We start from the raw sequence: 21,401 nt of genomic DNA, 5'->3' as shown, positions 1-21,401 counted from the left end.
ATCCCAGACAATTCTTTATTTCTTCTCTTCTTTCAACTGTATCAAAAGATTTGGGGAATTATATTAATTGAATGAGTTTTGAATGTGGATTAATTTTTAGGTTGTCAGCCTAGTGCTATATTTTCAAATGAAATGTGAAGTTCTGGGGCAGCGGAGATAATGGAGTAGGACCAATTGAATATCAGAGGGAGAGAAAGAAGTGACAGAATAGTGGTTATACAATGTGATTCTTTGCGTGCAGCTGGATTGACATTTTCTATTATAACCCATGAAACTATAATATGCAAAAATATAATTGGAGTTCATCTTTTCTGTCTTTTCTCACTCACGCACACCCACACAAACTTATTGAAATATCCAACAAATATATTATGTGCGAGTCAAAGAGACAATACCATGACATTCTTCACATTCTTGAGGTATTCCTCTGTAATCTAGATACAGTCATATCTCCAATAGCAGGGAGGCATGTCTCTATCTCAGTCTTTGTCTCCCTGCAAAGCGGATCCCAGCTTTCTTTACATTCATTACCTCCATCTCTACTGTTTCTGTTTCAGCCCTGCTGTGTCGGCAGCTCCAGTGGCCTCCCACAGACATTCATTCTCTGTCAATGAGGCAGCTTCTTTCATCTAGCTACCCCCTTAACATCATGTATCCATTTCCCTCAGGAGCAAGAATTGGGCTGAATTCATTTGCTGGTGAGGGGCCATGGTCTCTGCCTGCGCAGAGCAGTGTAATCTGTCCACATGCTGGTTAGAGGAAAGGTTGTCTAATATTGGGCAGGGCAGCTGGCTGTGGGCCAAGCCCAGATAAAACCATGATGACAGGGGTGACTGCGACTCAGAGGCTGACCTCCAGCCAACAACACAGCCACTATGAAGTAGCTCACAGAGAGCCTCTGGAGGCAATTACTCTGCCCCTCTACATGGCTGAGGTCATTACAGACTAGGAGAGGGAAAGCAGGAGGATAAGGAGGAGTGGGGATTTCTGCTTTGCTGAAATGTCAGGCTTGATAGGAGAAGTCTGCTGGACAACTGAATGAGCGCATCCAGGCTTAGACTTAAAACTCCATTTTGCACAAAATTGCAAATTCCCATTCAAGGCTGTTCCAACCAAGATAACAATTCAACTTCATTTGAGTACAAACACATAGACCTTTTTGGTCGTCTTTTTGGTTAGACCTATGTGTTGTCTCTCGGTGGGGCATCTCTCAGGGCTTCCACTGCGTGTTGACCCAGCCCAAAGTATAAGCACTGCTGGCATTGAGGACATTCTTGTGCAGGAAGAGGTGAGGCTTGGCCGGGTCGCTGTGGGAGCGGAACAGGCGGAAGTTGGCGTGTTCGAGCTCCTTCAGCAGGCTGAACCAGTAGCGGACCACGGCCGGGTCGTCGCCGCCCACCTCGAAGCCGGCCCAGTGGAGGTGCAGCTCCAGCAGCAGCTGACCCACCGAGTCCAGAACCCCTTCCAGAACCAAGTTCTCCAGAATCTTCCACTCCGCGCTCTCCATGTCTGCCTTCAGCACATCCACCTGGGACAGGGGGGAAAAAAGTCAGTTTGGATGGGGTTATCCCACTTCACGTAATAAGTTCTGTTACAATGGAAAGATACTAAAATGTGTGGAGTTATTGAACGCAAAAGCTATTAACAGATGAAAAGGAATAAGTGCAGCTTGGCCTTTGTTCTTGCGTTAGTGAGACTGATGATGGGTTGAGGGAGAGAAGGGTCTGACACGGCTGGGCTGAGGCATGCTGAGGTGGAGCACAGAGGAAATGCTTTATAAGATGAGAATGTTAATAGCACCCTTGGGTCATGTTCGTATAAAGCACAATACAGCGACTCATAATAGGCATGGCCGAAGTTTAATGCACATCCATGGGGCCTTGGGCTTCCATTTAAGTCTATTGGAATGCTAAGGATGTCCACTCCATGACCTTAGCGTGTTTTAAAAGGCTCATTAGTGAGAGTGCATTTTTTTTTTCTCTCTCCTAGGTTCAGATTTAATTTCACCAATGCCTTCGTTAGCATTCCTCTCAGCTGGCGCATCACAGAACAGCCAAGTTAGTAGTGATGTGGCACCTGAGGATACATTTAGATTAAAGGTTTTGTCGTAAAGAGTGTCTTGAGGGTAGAGAGAGAGTATTGTAGTGTCAGTGTTTATTATATTAAAGGATTGCATAAGATACGAGCCCAAGTCGTTTCATGCCGCGGCTCCTGGCGTTCGGAGCATTGGGGGGGGAAATGTTCACATTTCTAAAACTAAACTGGGAACATCATCTGGCACCATGACAACGCAGATAACAAAGTGGCTATGAAATTCCACTCCATTTCATGTCTTTGGTGACTCCGCAGAAATCCCTGGCCTCATTAGTGGAGCTGAACAAGTCTTGAAAAAAAACAGCTCTCCCTCAAGAACAAGTCCAAATGATGTCCTCTCTGTCTTGGCTCTGTCCTCCCTCTGGGCCACAACTCCCCCCCCAGCAAAGGAGACACGTTGCTTAATTGGGCTGACACCTCGTAATGGAAAGTGATAGGGCATCATCAAGAGGTGATGTGTTGATTTGCTCTCCAAAGCGTGTGTCTTTCTGTGTGTGTGCGTGTGTGTGTGTTTGTCAGTATTGGATGTTATTTAGAAGTTATTTCTTCAGATCAAGCAGCTTGAATAGCTTCATTCTGTCTGACAGATGTGAAGTCTTTGCTTTTTTCTACCAAAGGACTTCACATAAATTGCCTTTCTGCCTCAATAGTCCCTGATCCAGTGCCACCGGAATACCAACTCTCTCTGCAGGAGAACTTGCGCGCCCAGGAAAGACTCCAGTCTGGTGTGAACAAAGTCCATATGGTGTTGGAGCTTTGGAAAGACGACTGTCGCCACACTGCTGTGCAGAGTTAGCCATGCTAAACGGTCCATAACTATGCTGTTGGAATAGAGATATGATGACAGTTTCCCCATAGGTGGAGAGTGAAGTAAAACACATTTTTTGCCAAAGCTGGATTCAGTGGGTAGTGACACCCTTCACTGGCAGCTTTGGCTTTGACTAAATGTACGGTCCATTATTTAGAGCTGAACAATATGAGAATTAGAGGTTTTATTTTTGTTTAACCTTTGTTTAGTCAGGAATTGAACCAGCAACCCTCTGGTGACGCACCAGCTTCTCTAACATATAGGCTCTGGGCCTGTGCCAATATGAAGATTTCATAGTGCTATTATCTTGGCCAAAATTATCTCGATATACGATATTATCCCGATAACTATTAATAAGATGAAAACCTTAAAATTAGTACTGTAATATGCTTCAATTACTCACATTATCAATTATGTTCAATTACTAATTTATCATCTATTATCTTGCCAGGTCGCCATTGTAAATAAGAATTTGTTCTTAATAACTTGCCTGGTTAAATAAAGGTTAAATAAATAAAATAAAATCATGTCAATAGCAAGACATTTCTCTTTTTAAACACATTTTAATGTAAGACTGTAGAACATATGAATTATTTATGTAAAATAGTGACTTTTTGCGTTTCAGCCTCCCAACAAGTTGCCGGTTATTGCAGTGGTCATGGCAATAAAAATGAGGGGCGGTGTAATAACCATTATTGTTTTTTACTGCGATAATAATAATAATGTCCCATCCCTAATAGGCTCCCACCACCCTGATTTTCCTATGACTGTCTTCTCTACCCTCTCTGCAATAATACAGCTAATCAATCCCACTGTGCAGCCTTGATAGGATATGCTTGAATAGAAAATCTCTTCACCCTCTCTGTAGTTTGCTCTCCACAGAAATTACTTCCTTCCACTACTTTGTTAACTTTGTGTGAGACTGCTGCCGCCAGTGTTTTTTTCAGCCACTAGGCAAATGTTTCTTCTATGCCCAGTTTTGATCAAAATACACATGGTAATTATTTCTGTAAAGCAGTCTCAAGATTAGGCAACACTGCTTGGACAAATTCTAATTTGGAGACGCTTTTGAAGAAAAGTTGTCAGAGACTTTGTAAACAAACAAGTTTGCTGATTTGAGAAAATAACTTTAAATGGAGGTTTTGACACTGGCTCGTTAATTGGCCTGAAATGTGTTTATTTCATGGTGGGAAAATCACGGCTATTAGGGCTACTTTCTTATTAATTGGATCTTTTGTTTCAAATGAGGGACCATGTCAAATAAGTTCAGCTTTCTTGTTTTTCTCATCCACTGGAGTGCCAAATGCCACACATGTACCACAATTTGTCCAACCTATATAGAAACAATTACATCTATGCTGTACATTCTGCACAGAAAAAGAGATGCTTTTTCCTCGTGTGAGACTCTATCGGAGTAGAGATTAAGTGTTATGTGTGCTTTAATTAGCGACTAGGCATGAGGTGACGAGTGGAACACGCCTCTGGAGAGCTGATCATAATGAAAGATATTTAATTACACATCTGAGAGGTTTGAAATTGCCCCGCTTCCCACTTTAACAACTGTTCCGAGGGCAGAGGGAAGTTGATCATGTTTGACATCAGGGCTGAGCTTCCCAAAGGCATCGTGACAAAGACACTGCAAAGAAGGACCATCCTGCTAAGTGATTTAGATGTGTATTCAGTCTTAGAATCTTACTTTTGTTATAACAAGTGAAAAAAAATCTGCCAATAGGAGAGATTTCATTTCCAATGCAACTCAACTTGCTTCAAGGCCCGTTCCATAAACCAAGAAGCATTATCTTGAAACAAGTGGAGCCTACTGCCTTATTTCAAGATATTATCAAGATATTTATCACTAAATTGCATTGGGGAAGTAACATTGTCTCACTTCACGAACAGATTACTCTCACTTGTTTAAGAAAGTTAAGATTGCAAGACTGAAAACAAGATAAAAATCACTTTTGGAGATGAGTGCGCACACAGTGTCAGTGGGAAGCCCAGTCCACAGCTGTGGATGCAGACAGAGGGTTTCAATCAAACACACTCATCGATTATATTCACACTTAAGATCAAATGCAAGGCTGTGTAGCATTTGCAACATTGCTCTCTTACACTGTACATGTCAATCATTTATGGACTGCAGTGTTTAATTTGGTAGAGAGAGGTGATGTACGTAACACTGTGGTAGTACCACTGGGCAGTGCCATTGCTTGTTGTTGTATTGTCCATTTATTAAGGTGATTCACTGTCCAATATGCAGTTCACTTCAATAAATGAGATGTGGCTGCCTGCTGCGGAGGTTTGTTCCCGTGGTGACAGTCTCTGCTGTCGGTGCCGGCCGCCACAGCGCCGTCAGTGAGTCATCTGTAAATTATTTAATCAGCACCGATATGAAATGGAACACAAATGCATATTTCGACCTTTCAGAGGGACTCGGTTTCTCCACTGCTGCTTTTCTTGTCGCAGAGGCTGGGCGAGAGCCTCGGAGAAGAAAGGCTGCCGCTTCCTCCTCCGGTACACTATGTACTCACATTAAAACCTCATTACAGGGACGCGTGTGTGGCTCTGCATTTAAAACAGGTGGCAGGAGGGGGACTGTCTTCTATGACACACACGCAGGGATATAAATGCAATCAAGGTGGTGTATATAATGCACCCACTCACCCACTCACCCACTCACCCACACACACACATGCACACATTCACACACACACCAGCCCTGTCTATTTGTCCATGTCTTTTCACACACAGACCGCATCTTCATTTCTTTCCAAGTCATTTGTATGAGCCAGTGAGCTTTGTTTTTGGCTCCAGAAGAGGAATTAACAACTCAAGCCTCTGAGCGAACACTGGCTAATGCAAGGCACCAGTGCGTAGCTTGTAGGCATTCTGCTCAAGAGGCTGAATTAAATTTGCTCTGATTTAACTATTGCTCATGTGAAAAGCAGGGGAGAAAAAATGGATTGATTAATTAGGTTTGGGTAACTTGCCGTCTGGAACAAATCATAAAAATTGAAGGGGCAATAAGTCAAAAAATATATGGCAAAAATAAATAAGGTTCAAACTAATCCTTCTATGACAGAGTGATGCTAAAAATGTAGAATATTTTTTGTCATTTTTAAAGCATGAAGAGGATGAGTGGAAGAGCTGAGGATAGAAAAATATCTATTAAAAACAAGACTCTTCTCTTCCAACTTTAGAAAATAACAAACAGTATCGATCTAACCCTAACTTGGTAGAAGGTATGATAAAAGATACATGCAAACCTATGGTGTAACAAAGCTAATGTTTTTCTCTCTAACCTGGAGAGAAGAAGAGAGAAGAAGAGAGAAGAAGAGCCAAACTGCCTTTCAGCAGCGGCTTGATGACTCGGCTTGGGAGAAATCTTGGCTTCTTTGACCTTGAATTACCATTCAGCCTCTTCATAAATAAGCATGTTCACTGGATCCATAACTGTGCTCATTAGTATGCGCGCTATCAGTTGGCTTGGTGTGTGTGTGTGTGTGTGTGTGTGTGTGTAGGTGCGTGTGTGTGTATGTGATTGATCTCGTATGCAGATCCATATCTGATGAGGTGGAACACAATCCCTCGGGGCCTTTGAAGAGGTAATATTCAGCATGATAATATTTAAAGGAGAAAAGCTAAACCATATAGGGGAGTTTTCCCGCCTGGAGCCAGAGACAGGCGACAACAGAGGAATGAATGATGGAGTGATGAGGGGTATTGTGTTGGGGCGCATGGGGGTGTGTGTGTGTTTGCATACGGCATGTGTGTGATTGTTTCACGGTGAATATTGTAGCTTACAGATAGAGACAAATCACTTTCATCCGGTCCCACTGGGTTTTATAATAGCAGTAGACTGGATTTGTTGGTTGGTTTAGGTTTTGGTGGTTAGGTTTAACTATCCATGACATTACAGATGAACCAGTGACCATGTCCTATGCATAGACCAATAGCTGCACTCTCTCCTCTGCCCATCCCCTTACCCTCTACCCCCTTTACCTGTCTGTGTCCAAAGTCATTGAGGATGGTGGCCAGTTTCTTGGTGTTGGCGTGCTGCCGCTGGGCGACGATGGCGGGGTTGGGGTCTCTCCAGTCGACGGAGAGCCGGTGGAGCCACATTTCGGCCTGCTGCAGGTGAGGCTGCTTCAGGCTGGGGTCGAAGCAGTGGACCTCACAGCCCGCGCTGGCCAGGGAGCGCTCCAGGGAGCGGTCGTCCACGCCCAACCTGCACCGCACACAGCACAGGAGAGAGGGGCGGGGCATGTAAGGGTGAGGAGGGGAAGGGTGATGCATGGACAGATCTATTGACATTTAAAAAGGTCGTTGAATAGGTAAATGCTTGGGTGGATCAATGGATTCTGATTATAAAATCTCATACATAATTGACAAACAAATAGACTGAGAGAAGTAGAGATACAGACAGGCTATTCTGCACATATCATACACCACACAAACACTGTCAATACTTTGTGGTCCAGACTTGCCCACTTGAAAGCTCAATGAATAATTCAAAAGATAAAGGTAGAAGTTTTTGGCTGGGAAATATTTGTTTTTTTGTTTTTGTTTCTCTCTCTTGTCTCTTTTGTTTCATGTTTCTCCCTTTTGTTCTCCTTCTCTATGTCTCCCGTTTTTTCCGGTGGTCTGCTCCTCCACTTTACAGAGAATCTCAGTGTGATGTGTAAATCTGAGTCGACAGACACTTCTCCCCATCTTCCACTTACTCTTTCATGCTCTCTCTCACCCCGCTCTCCCTCATTTCTGCCTCATTCCCTTCCTCCCTTCTTACTGTCATTCATCCCCACCCCTCCCCTTCCCTAATTCTGTCATTTTTCTCCCCTCTTTGTCTCTCGGTCGCTGTCTCTCCGCTCCCCTGTGTCTTGTTTGTGCTGCGGCTGTATCCTGTAATTGCGGCGGAGGGAGTACATTTCACAGTACACGTCTTTTGCAGATGAGGCACCCAGGTCCCCGAATGCATCTCGCCGGCAGGAAGATGAGAGATGAGTGGGAGGGAGAGATTGAGATGCAACGAGATGTCTCTCTTTTTTTTTACACCGCACTAAATATTTCAACGAGAGTTTCCCCCAAGTCACTGGTTGGGGATGTTTTGGCTGGGAATGAGTGCGATGGCACTTTAGATGACAGGGATCAAGGATTACTCATGAGGGGGAAAGCCGCAGTGAGTCAAAACCTCCTCCGGATGACAATGCTGATAAAGGAGAGTCTCCGCTAGCTCTAATATATCCCCTCTCATGCGACTGCTGTGGATGAATGGCCGCGTAAATGTGTGTGTGGAGGAAATACTACTTCAAACATGGGGGTTATAGGGGTTATTAAGGGCTCCCTGTTGACTACAGTGTCATGGCAACCAGATTTGAAGGTGTATGTGTCTGAGTCTGTGTGTATGTGTGTGTGTGAGGTGGGTCTCGAAGGGCCACTGGATCCTAAACCTTGTAAACAGAGCCTTGAATCCGCCTGTCCTCACATTGAACTGTTATGTCAACAGTCCGCCAGGAGGTTGAGAACTTCTATGGCGAGGAGGGTTATAACAAACGCTGGGTGGGCTGGGAAGGTTTCGGCCGGCCTTTCAAACTCTCCTCTCCTCTCTTTACCCCCCCCCTATCTCTGCCACCGCATCTTTTCCTGTTTACCACTTCTTTGTCTCAATATTCGGTATTCTGTAAATATTTCTGTCTGTCTCCACGGCTCTCTCAGTCTCTCCGCTTCCCTCCTCTTCCTCCTCCGTTTCTCTTTTTCCTTCTATTGCGGTCCTCCTATACTCCCCCATCCTCCTGGACACACGGCAGCCCATTAATATACGTTCGATGAGTGATGAAGTGCAGGTATTTTTAATTCCCCTATCGTGCTTTAGCCTAAATAGCTGCTCTAAATTTGAGCGGCTCCGTCGGCTTACAGTGCACCGGGAAGGTTACGGTGAGTGAGTTGGACCTCTGTCAAAGTCAAGCAACGGGAGAATTTCTGCACTGCTTAAGATGTGGACAAGATAAGGGGATGTTAGCTGCATGGCAGCGCAGCTACAGGGGGCCCGCATGAAGAGGGTGGATGACTGACTTTGCTATTGTCTACAGCCCTGTTCTGTGCTGCTGCGTTCCTTGGGGGGGCAGAAAAGAGAGAGATGGAGAGAGAGAAAGAGAGCGGTTGGTGGGGGGAGTCTAGTTTGCCGCTTCAGTTACATTTGAGAGGAAGAAACAGAGAGATCTCACGCTGTCCTTATTTCTGAGCACCACAAATGTCATCCTAAAGCACAAAAAAAGAGCAAACCAGTGCCTGTTCTCAAGGTATTGGCGTTAATGGAAAAGTTGCAAGATATGGCCTACTGTCACAGATATCTTCCGTTAAAAACGTCTAAAGGTGCACTCTCACTTTGTAGAAAAAGTGTCGACACAGCCACATTTGGTGCTGATAATTTGAGTAAGCAGGTTGCGCATAATGACCAGCTGAGTTGCCACTATCAGCAAACAGTACTTACAGTTTGTCCAACTGTCAGACACTTACAGAAACTCCACAACACAGCCAGTGAGCTCCATACTGATTCCTGATCAGAGGAACAACTACTCCCAACTTCTCTATCACTACTTTCTCCATTTTCATTCTGGTGGTTGTGTTTGTTGTAAACTGTACCATGAAATCCCACCTCTTCTTTGTTGCAGTCGCCTCACAAAGAAGTAGTCCAAGTCATGCCGTCACCTTGGAAAATATGAACTTTCCACTTTAAAAAGCACTCTGCTTTGCCAGGTGCAGCACCTTTCCACAGTGGAAAGGATTTATTTGGACCGAATTGCTCACAAACCTAAAGTGTTACTAACATCCAAAGCTAAAATTTTCGTGATGAGTAGTTTTTGAGAAAAATTGCTCTGTTTCAGGTCTGTGTGCTATCGGTTGCTATGGCAACAGCGTCATCCATGCCCATTCTTATGCTGCCTCAGCTTTAGGGTTCAACGCCCACTTTTGTAGGCCGGAATATGGACTGTTTTTTTTTATGTTGAGTGATATGTCTTCTAAATAGGTGATCTTTGGCTACATTCAGCATCTGCACAGGTATAGAAGAGAATATTTACAGAATAGGATTAAAAAGACAGAGGTACTGAGATTGAAAGTAGTGAAAGAGGAGGAAGATGGAGAATGAGAGAGGGAAGTTACTGCAGGAAAGGTGGAAGGTGGATCATTGGTCTTTCATGTGGAAAAACACACTGCCCCCTCCCCCACCCCAACTCCCCGCCCCCACCCCACCCCCATGTGACAGACCAATCAGAGAACAGCTGCTCATCCTGCGCAGGCACGGCCATGCATGGCTCGTTAAGCAGCATGCAAATGAGACGTATCAAACACACACGTGCGTGCACAGACACATATGTGCATACACAAGTATGCACTGCATTCATTGGTGTACACACACACACACACACACACACACACACACACACACATTTAATGCTATTTGACATTTCCATTTAAACCAGTCGCATTGTGGAGCAGTGGACTGTGTAGTTTGGGATTGGCGAGTCTCCTGTAAAACAGGGCAGAACTCTCCTGAGGATAAGATACTCAGCATACCTGGCATAGATTCAAGAGGTCTGTGTGTGTGTGTGTGTGTGTGTGTGCGTGTGTAGGTATGTCTGTTTGTATGTGTGCATGTGGATTCCTCCAACCTCTGGGTTTCTGTGTCATTGTGTGTGCATGTATTCATGTATATGTGCCTGTTTCTGTGTGTGTGTGTGTGTGTGTGTGTGCCTGTGTACCAGGAATCTAGGTCAGATAGGGGACACAGGGAGGAGAGTATCACTTGGCGTTCCCAGAAAATGGAACTTCAGAGAGCTGTTGATTTACATCGGGCTTTACATTGGGGCTTTTATGACTTTTCTTTTGTTATTCATGGAGTTTGTGGTTTTTATAGAATTTCTATTTTTTGTGTCGGCTTTCTGTTATTGCATTAGTCAGAGTTGAGGGGCGTAATTTGAATTCATTCCAGAGGTCTTATGGGATCAGTTTGATAGGAGGAAAAATGGTAATGCAGCTTTCGTCGACTTGAAAAATCTGATTTGTGAGTCACATTTTCCCAAGCTGTTATTCAGGTCAAACATTAAGCTGTTTGCATAAATCATTGAGAGGACGCATAATAATGTTGCCCTGCTTTTGAAATGCATATGTGCACCTGTGTATGTATCTATGAAGCGTCTTTATGTTCAATGCGAGTGTGCACAAATCCTCTCTCTCTCTTGCATGTATGCATGTGTGTTTGCATGAGTGTGTGTGCATGTGTGTGAGACCTCCCATCAGTCAGCCAGAGGAAATCAGATCCGTTTTCCTCCAATCTCTCCATTTGACCTCTGACCCCTTCTCCATAGAGAGGCAGGAAGCCAGAAATAGCAGTAATCCCTAGACATCTCTCTCCCCCTCTCTCTCTCTCTCTCTCTCTCTCTCTCTCTCTCTCTCCTTCCCTCCCTCCCTCCCACATCAGTATCCATGCCATGCCTGCCTTAATGCCAGCACACCTGTGCCGTCTCTCAACAGCCAAATTAATAGGCCCCCTCTCTCCAACAGTCAAATCCCTTTAGACCCCTGCCACACCTCAGGACAGCAGGGTCCCGGCTGGGCCGGGCCGGTCCAGGTGGGAGCTATTGGATACACAGCCAACCGAGAGTGATTGACTGTCCAATCTCAAGAAGGTCAAATACCTCGGTGGCCTGACCGACTTGATTCTAGATTACTTGCCACTCAAGGAGAGGGACTAGACGGTGGTGCGGATGTCGCCGTGCCAGGTGGGTGTTAGGGGGGTAGAGGTGAGGGAGGAAGAGAGAGAGAGAGAGAGAGAACGAGAACGAGAGAGAGAGTGAGGCTGGCCCTCACTACTGCAAGAGGTTTAGGGTTTATAGCATTAGTTTCCAGGTTAGGACTTGGGTTTAGGGTTAAGAGTAGAGTTAGCATTAGGTTTAGGTAAGGGTAATTGTTAAGATTTGGCATGTGGTGGAGAGGGTTAAGTTTAGATTTAGGGGTTAGGGAATGAATGTATTCAATGGAAGGCCCTCACAAATCTAGTAAAACAAGTGTGTGTGTTTGTGTGTACCCACCCGAGAGAGTAGACCCTGCAGTGCTTGCTGTGTATTCTGTGGGTCAGGCTGTACTTGGGGTCCAGGCAGACAGCCCAGGGACCCTTGGGCCCCTCCTGGTCAGCGTCCTCACCGGCCAGCGACGCACACGACACCTGGACACATAACAACACACATAAAGTGTTAAGGCGGACATTTCTGCTAGCAAAGACTAGAGCTTTGTTGCGTTGAGTTTGAACTGATTTCTGCAAAACCTGCATGGAGCTGGTAGGGATTCAGTGTTTTGCTCAAGGACACTTCAGCAGGACGGATGCTTGGTGTCACAGGAGGTTGGACGCCGGTTCTCCAGTCGAAGAGCGGCCTCCCTTCTCACTACCAGCCACCCTGCTGCCTAATTACTGTATAATTATTGTAATTGTTGCATTCATCATTTTATCATTATCACCATCCAGAACATTTCTTCGACGCTCATTGAAAATCTTTCCTTGACTTGCAAACAATTTTGAATAATAGTCGCTCACTCTTACACACACACACACACAAATGTCTTCATCAAAATTCACACTGGGGACCTTATTCATGTGTCGATGCGCTTTTCTGTTGAGTGACGGCCTCTCTGTCTCCCGCTGGCTTTCCTTTATTTTCTGTGCCAGCGATGGAGAAAGGACTGGATGAAACTTGGGGAAAATGCATTCTCCTTGACTCAAAGAGCGAGGGAGCACCTTACATCTTGCCTTAGGCCCCAAGGATAGAGCTGGGCAAGGCGAGCGTAAAAAAGAATGTGTTGAAAATATATAAACATTCGGGACACAGTCAATATTCAGCTATTCAGCTTCTCACCGGTGAAAGTCTGGAGTCTTAGGTACTGCATGTGTAGATCAACCAGGGGTGGAAAGAGTACCAACATATCCTCCTCTGTTAGAGGTGCTGTTACTTTGAAACATTACTGAAGAAGAAGTAATGAAAAGTAGCTCATTTAAAATGTACTCAGATTAAAGTTAGTGAGTAAGACAGACATTGTTATATATGATCGTTATATTGATCATTATATAGTATGTGTTCAATATATTTCATAGACTATGTTGAGTGTCCTAAACATAAGATACAAACAAACAAAAAGCCATCCCCATCATTCAACAGTGATACTACATTGATGTTTCCAATACTGTTTAATACTGCAGCTGGACGGATGGTAACGAAGCCATCATGGATGAATTTGAGCACTTCATGCTACAGTTGCTTCACTAAATGTTTCCTCCACATGTTTGAACAGGTTTGATGCAGATTAATTCACAATTAGCCAGTTTCTGATGCAATGCATATGGGCAGCATGCATAATTTGTACTCTGTGATGGATTTAAAGTGTAGCTAAGTGTAATGCTTTGCTCAGAACATAAGTAAAAGAAAAATCACTGACTGCACAAAATACTCAAAAAAGTGGAAGTACACAAAAAAGTTATTGAATTCCACTAACGAGAGTAAGTTAAATGTAATTTGTTTCTTCCACACTTGAGATCAACCTTTATCTATACTTTTTTGCATATTGTGCAGTGTATTGTATAAAGCTGAATCAGGCATGAATAGGATAGAGTTTGGGTTCTTAGATTTAGCTTTAGAGGAACTGTGTGTGTGTGTGTGTGTGTGTGTGTGTGTGTGTGTGTGTGGGTGCACGTAGCGTGTTTGTCAGACTTAGGTCAAATAGTATTTGCAGATGGGTGGGGTTTGTCACATAAGACAATACAGCGAGTGCCAGGAAGTTTAAACAATCACAGCATTGTCTGAAAGCCAATTAATATATATACGTTTCTGTGATTGACAACCCAGCTGACGCTATCCGAACTGCCCTGACGTGATAAACCCCACCCATACGGTTCTCCAAACACGTTAACGCAAACACTGTGAATTATTTGCGACTACCATTTGACCCCGGTGTGGTGCGTGTGTTGGAGACAGAGTGTTGGACTACAGTAGATGGACTATCCATCATGTTGTGCAGCTGGGGCTGATAAGCCGGCGCTGCCAAGTCTGTACTGTCAACAGCAGAGTGAGAGAACGGGGGAATGAGAAAAGAAAAGAGAACAGACAAGGAGAGGCAGAAGTATTCCCTCCTCTATTGTTTTTATATGCTGAAGAATCAATACAGTGACAACAGACTGAAAGGTTGGTTCAATCCCTGGTACCAATAGTGACCAAACCTGCTGAAGTCCTGTCCAGTGCTACCTAAGCCTTATGAATAATGTATCACCCAGTTCCAATGATTGAATGAATGCACACTAGCTGAGATGCAGTGATGCAACACAACAGGCGATCGCTTGCAATAAGTCATTGTGGTTCTGTTTGTCCCTGTAAAAAAATAAACTCATATATATTGATCCGAGCCTTTATTAGATACAGACTTTTTTATTGCAACACTTCTCTCAGTGGTATCGCAGAAGCCTTTGTCACTACAACTACAGTTAGTTGAGGAAGTGGCCACCACACTCCTGCAACAATCAAATGTGTCAATATCGCTTCATCCTATCATGCCTTCACTGACTTTACATTCTGTACAAACATCAAGATAAAGCTTTGAACCTTTTCATTACAGCACAGCTTTGCACCTGTATACATACATAATGTGCCAAATCATTAGGTCCTGCTCTGCCATGACTTGCCTGCAACGCAAAGGCCAACGTGTAGTTTCTAGTGTGTGTGTGTGTGTGTGTGTGTGTACATGTCAGTGTGTTTGTGTGGTGCATCTCCAGTTTGTTGAGTGACTAAGCCTTAGCACAGGAGCTGTTGAAGGCAAATGTTTGCTGTCTGGTTGCTTAAGCCCTGTCTGCTGCTGAGATTCAGTTTGCAGAGGAAAGAACACTGACACAGACTTGATGATATGTAGCAGAAATATGGCTCTATCGTGCATTGTTCAAGCATAAGCAAGACAGCGTGTGTGTGTGTGTGTGTGTCTGTGCTCGTCTTGTCCACCTCGTGTCCTACAGAGTCTAATAACTCGCAGCTCACAATATTCACTCAGCTTATTTGAAATGAGGCCAGAGCTAAATTTATACAGCAACCATCGCTTTGTAATGAAAGCAATAAAGAATGAAGCAATGATTGCTGTTACTCCTTGCTTTCCAAAAGCATTCCATATAGTCAGGTAATGATGAGCGCTGTATCTCAGCCTCTTCCAAAACCACATCCCATTACGCTATTGTTCACCTGAAATTGACATCTGAAAGTGCTCATTATGTATGTTTACATCCCCGCCTGCTTTCACAGAGCAGCTCCTTTGAGAAAGTTCCTCTCTCAAGTGAGTTAGAACTTTACAGCCTCAAGTTTCTCCTCCTCTTAGTAATATGTATTGTTTCCTTGCTGCGGTCTTTTGAACATGCCTATTTATCCCTCCAATCAGAGCCTTTATTGGCAGGTTGGGCAGGAAGGGAAGGGACCGACCGAGTCAAGAGCGTCATTGTGTTGCGGGGAACAAAAGTCACCCGATGCGTCTTTGTTGGAGCATAAGAGTACACTCTGCGAGCACGCTATTGCACGCGTGGGCAAATGTAAACATCTATTTCAACGGATTCGAAACACGTTAATAACTCCATAACGCACGCCATTGTTAATGTGTTAGAACCGACAGCATTCATCAACGCACAATGCACCGCATACAATGAAATGTCTTTCTTGATTATTTTGCCACTTCACTCCTGCAGCCTAATCAGTGGCATTGAGCTGTTGGCTGCTGAACGCTGCTGCACCGAACACTGAGCTATACAATATGACCTGAAAGCATGTTTTCACTGAGCGTACAGTGCTTTGAATGATCAGTATCTATTGTTAAGGTAATAGTCTGTTCTGTATTCGGTGGAAGATGTCACACGTCGCACTGCTGATGTTATAAGTTGTATATAATATCCATACTTATCTGTGTGTGTGTGTGTGTGTGTGTGTGTGTGTGTCTGCATGGACTTATAGAGTTACATTGACTGCTATTGATTGGACAGTTGTGTCGCAGGCCATCTCTCTGAGTAGCAGCTCCACCAGGCACTGTGTCAGTCAGCATTACAGCTGAGGATGCTGTTATGCCCACACCGGCTCCCTCTCCGCCTGTCACTATGTATGACGGACAGCTCCCTTCAACAGCACCACACACACACACACACACACACACACACACGCACGCGCACCCACACAATCGCTTTCTCTCTCGTGCTTTCTCTCTCTCTTTCTTTTACACACACGTACACACACATGCACGGCAACACTCCCATGCATACGCTCTCTCACACACGTACACACACACACACACACACACACACATCCTGGGGCTAATTCATTATGAGCAGAATGTCTGCTTTGTGAAAGATATAGAACGAGTGCTTAGTCATTTGGAGTGGAGTACACTGTGTTCTGGCAATATTGTGCAGGGGAAAAGATAAGTTGCTGATTTACCCCCAAGCCAATTTTATTACAATAAAAAAATGCAGCACATGTAATCCCAAAAATGTCCAACTATGTTTGGGAGAGCGAAACTGAAACTGTGTACAGCTGTGCTTGCATTACCTTGACAACGGGGGCAAGGGCAAAGAAATCCAGGTCTCTTCCATCCCTCAATCTTTTATAATAAGATCCTTAACATCTTAATCGATTTGTAGTTATTTAACACTGGCACAGACAAACAAACAAACCAGAACATCTCATTGATTAAAGTATGAATAGAAGGGCTGTGAATTCCATCTCTATGGTAATCAATAGAGTAATGAATTATGTGTGTGCTGTCAGGCAAGATAAACACTGTCTGGGTGAGCTGAATGTGAAAGAGGTCCCAGTGCAGCTCGGTCATGGGCTGATAGATACAGGCTTGCTTCTGATATACATAACAAAGACGTGTCAAAATGAGCAGCTAGTCCAATTTTCTGTTTACAAATGATTTATTGATATGTTTATGCATCTGGTTATGACTGTTTGGTTCATCTTCAGTTACAGCAGTGAAGAACTGATTCAATTTCAATATTTTATAGTCTCCGATTGGACATTTAGCTTGCAGCAAAGCATAATGTACAACAATATTGCAATCATAAAAATACAGAAAAACACAAAAGATACCGCATCAACAACAGAACAAGGGAAAGATTGAACGGCCAGGGAAGGGCACCTGATGGAGCAAGTTTACAGCTCAGGTATTAAAGGAGAACTTCAAACTGTGATTGAGCCTGTGGCTGCCTATTCCCTGAGAGGACAGGCTCACACTCCCAACACACAAGGTGACTAGCAGTGCGTTCAGACGATGTCTTTTGCACGCGTTTAAAAAAGCGAGGTTGCGCTGCTGTGTGCGGTAATCCTTTAGGAAAAGCACAAGGATGAGCTTTTCCTCCGTATTTGTTTTGCACTCTCATGTTTATCATCGATATTGATTTGTCCGCTGTGGATGATGCACCGCACTCCCAACACTCGCAACTGTATTCACTCACAGTGAATACAGTTGTGTCAGGTTTTTCGGGAACTTGTCTAACAGTGGGTTCTCACCTGTGGCGTGGTGATGTAGCCGAGGAACCTCCGAGCCTCGTCCTCCAGAGAGCGGCTCTCGCTGGCCCACGGCTCCAGGCGTATCTGCCACCGAGGAGACTGCAACGCAACACAGACATGCCCGGTCGTCAGCAACGCAACAAGAAAATACACAATCAACTGACATCAAAGTAGGCCATTCAAAAGAAATGCAGTGCAAGGACATCCAACAATAAAGGAAGCTTTTTTTTTTCTCGCTTTCAGGTATTCTAGCTCACTTGTAAATAGCCACAGTTGGAACTGGGTCATGATGTACTCAGAGCAGGATTTGTTTTGCCCACCTGTGTATAAGTGACAAATAAACAGATAAAAGTTCATTTCCATTGTTATTTTAGTAGAAGGGGAGCCACTGTTTACTCTTAGAGGGTAACATTACACTCACCGAGCACTTTATTAGGAACACCTTACTAATACTGGGTAGGTATCAGCTTTCAGCTCAGTGTCAACCGGCTAACAAAGTGACATCCACCTGAAGGTTCGATGTGTTGTGCATTCTGAGGCGCTTTTGCTCACCACACAGTTGTAAAGAGGTTATCTGAGTTACTGTTGCCTTTCTGTCAGCTCCAACCAGTCTGGCCGTTCCCCTCTGACCTCTCTCATCAACAAGGCATTTTCGTCCGCATAATTGCCGCTCACTGGATGTTTTTTGTTTTTCTGTGTAACCTCTAGAGACTGTTGTGTGTTAAAATCCCAGGAGATCAGCAGTTTCAGAAATACTCAAAGCAGCCCGTCTGGCACCAACAACCATGCCACAGTCAAAGTCACTGAGATCACATTTTTTCCCCCATTCTGATGTTTGATGTGAACATGAACTGAAGCTGCTGACCTGCATCTGCATGATCTTATGCATTGCCCTGCTGCCACATGATTGGCTGAATGGATAATTGCATGAATAAGCAGGTGTACAGGTGTTCCTAATAAAGTGCTCGGTGAGTGTACATTGGGGTTCTGTTAGAATATGACAGAATGCATTTTGCAGTGTACAGTTAACAACGTCTATAAAGTCCGGCTGCATTTGGCGGCAGGAAAAATAAGAGCTCAAAAATACGACCATCGGCGCAGCTCACTTACAGCAGAGCCTTGTGAAGTGCTGCTGTGTCACATTCCTGAAAACCTGGCAGCTCTGCTTTATGGCCTCATTCATTTCTGCAGGAATGTGTCTGTTTATGATTAGAGGCGAGGCGGTGAGATGGAGAGACGGAGAGAGAGAGAGAGAGAGAGAGAGCAGGAGAAAGAGCAATCATTTCTCGGGTCAAACGCCACGGCCACGCGTTCATTAGCGGCACTCGTGTGAATTATCCCGGGTGATTTCACGACAGGCTGCTCTCCTGCCTGTCGATGTGCTCATACGTGTTTTACGGGCGCTGTAGTTTATTTTCAATTTCTCCACGGTTAGGCGAAGATGGTTTTTTGGCTTAGCTAACAAGATCATGTTTGGGTATGTTCAGCGCTGTGGGCACATCTGCTGAGCAATCTGCAAAGGGCATTGTGGTGACATCAGCTTTGTTTAGGAAAATAACCTTGTATCTGTGTTTCTCTCCCCCTCTCCCTCTCTCCTCTCTCTCTCTGTTCACAGCCATGCCCTCCTTTTTTTAACTTTGCGAGTACAGGCACAATCGAATGGGTTCCGCCGCTCAGACACTTTCATTTACAATCTACACCTTGTCGGTTCCACCAAAGAGCAAGTGACAGGAGGAGGTCCGGGCTGCGATCCAATATTTCACAGCACTTCTGCTGTGATTGGTTAAACAGGTGGCGGAAGTGTTTGCTGTCAAGCTGGAGGTTGAGGTCTTTGATATTTCCAAGAGTATGCGGCAGGCATCCAGGTTGTTTATAAGTCACCTCTCTGACATTTTTCCTTGTCCAACGTACCAGTGTGGTATGTGTTTACAGTGCTGCCTCACACACACACACACACACACACACACACACACAAACAAACACATGCATATACACATGTAAACGTATGGGCACTTAAACGTACGCATACACACACGTACATTTACATCTGCTAATGCATTTTCTATGACAGGACCGTCTGTCATTTCCTCTTCCATACACATGAACATACACACACACACACACACACACACAGCCCTCCGCTAATGCATTATCTATGACAGGACCATGTGTGTGATTTGCTCCTCCAATGATGCTGAGCCTCGGCCGGCCAACGCAGAGGATCAGCTGTCCCTCTAATGGCTGCGGAGCTGGATCCACGCACAGCGCCGTTCTGTTCGGAATTCAGCCTTTAATCGATTTGCAGCATGTCAAAACATCTGAATGCCTGTCGTGCTTCAACTCTCTCCCTCTCCTCTCTCTATTCATCTTCCCTCCACCGCAGCATCCCTCTGTTGCCCTTTATTTCCTTTTGTATCTCTCTGTCTCTCTGTTTATCTCTCCCTCCACTCTCTCCCTCTGCTCTCTCTCTCCCTGCTCAGTCTCTCAGTTTGAAATGATTGCACCCATGATGTGCGATCAACATAATTACCAGGCAGGACGGAAAGGTTGACGAATGTTGCATGTGTGGGCTTCAGTCGAGTTTTGGCTTTCTGCAATTTGTTTTTCCTGATTTACTTTTCACATAAACTGGCCACACACACACACACACACACACACACATACACTCCACCACCACTCATTCTATTATTGTCTGTCTCTCTCAGCTTGCCTATTATTTAGGTGGGCAGGGACGGGGAAAAAATAGACACATAAAGTGACCAATTTGAACAAGGCAGGGAGAGCGGGTGGTGGAGGATGGGTAGTAGCGAAGAGAAGGGAGATTTGCTCCCGAGAGAGGTTATCAGAAATAGTCTGCATCAAATATAATCATCTCCTTATCAGTGAAAAATATGGACTTTTGGTCTTGCAAACTTCATTAAACAACAAACAAAAGGTAACGGACTGCTGTATAGCCTTCACACCATACAGTTAGCAAAACAGGTGTTTTCTGCTATAGCTGTGTTGTGTACAAACAGTATGAAACTTCATCCAAGTGTAGTAATTTTGGACAAATCAACTCTGTTCTTTGTTGAGCAGTATATAATGTATACAATTTATAAAACAAAGTCAAATTTTTGCTGTAATTTGAACCATAATTCTCCACAAATGAGTTTCGACAACATCACACGGCAGGAGAACTTACCTCTGGATTCTTTGGCTTTAGTTTGCATGGACTGCTGATGTATAGGTGATATTGCTAATTATTTTTATGACTGCAAGACAACACACGCTATCATTTTGTAATATAGCACATTGTTGTATATGCAGTGCTTCTACGTCTGTATGTAATACGCTACAAGCAGCGGTTCAGTTGCAGCCTAACATTACTGTATTTTCCATAGAAGAGCTGATCAACTAGGGAGCCGGAGAGCTGAGAACTCATTCTAATTAATTTATATTTAATTAGGTCTGTACGTCATCACCACCAACACACTGGGACTACACAGAATCTGTACTTGTTTTATTCATAGTATTGCATCGGCACACAGCCATCTTGGCTGGAAAATAACAGGTGATTATAATCAAATGACAGTCACAGTCATTTGATGATGAGCTGTGTATGTGATAAAGCACCATATTGATAGGAAATGTGACATCATGGGAATACTAGGAATAACAAAACAAACCAGTGATTATTTGATCAGTCTTAAGTGCCGTGTCTTTCTCCTGATTTCCATTTCTAGCTTATCCTGCGCAGGGAGACTTCTTTGTTCCACTCCTCCTAACTATTGTGCTTCAGATCAAGCTGACGGAAAAGTCTTAGGCACAGCCCACAAGCTGACAACAAACACAAAACCTGATAAAAAACAAAAAAACAAAAAAAAAAAGAAAATCCCCCATTCCAGTCAACAGAGCTACAAAAAAAGTTGAGAATAGGAGAATTT

The 21,401-nt window shown here is 44.2% G+C and overlaps 2 protein-coding genes across 2 annotated transcripts in view; one reads left to right on the top strand and one right to left on the bottom strand.

Annotated features, from left to right (window-relative positions):
- The window catches only part of LOC139926156 (testis development-related protein), a 404,183-nt gene that overhangs the window by 345,637 nt on the left and 37,145 nt on the right, over positions 1-21,401 (top strand). The window lies entirely within an intron of this gene.
- The window catches only part of mettl24 (methyltransferase like 24), a 34,857-nt gene continuing 14,652 nt past the window's right edge, over positions 1,197-21,401 (bottom strand). Inside the window, exons 2-5 of the mRNA XM_071912599.2 lie at positions 17,476-17,574; positions 11,992-12,125; positions 6,905-7,130; positions 1,197-1,528 (exon numbers count right to left, since the gene is read on the bottom strand). Coding sequence (XP_071768700.1) covers positions 1,211-1,528; positions 6,905-7,130; positions 11,992-12,125; positions 17,476-17,574 — 777 coding nt within the window. The 3' untranslated portion in view covers positions 1,197-1,210. The remainder of the gene's footprint in view (positions 1,529-6,904; positions 7,131-11,991; positions 12,126-17,475; positions 17,575-21,401) is intronic.

The sequence above is a fragment of the Centroberyx gerrardi genome, chromosome 18 (assembly GCF_048128805.1).
Source record: "Centroberyx gerrardi isolate f3 chromosome 18, fCenGer3.hap1.cur.20231027, whole genome shotgun sequence".
Lineage (NCBI taxonomy): Eukaryota > Metazoa > Chordata > Actinopteri > Beryciformes > Berycidae > Centroberyx > Centroberyx gerrardi.
The sequence above is the reverse complement of the archived record's forward strand: the minus strand, read 5'-3'. Positions and strand labels throughout refer to the sequence as shown.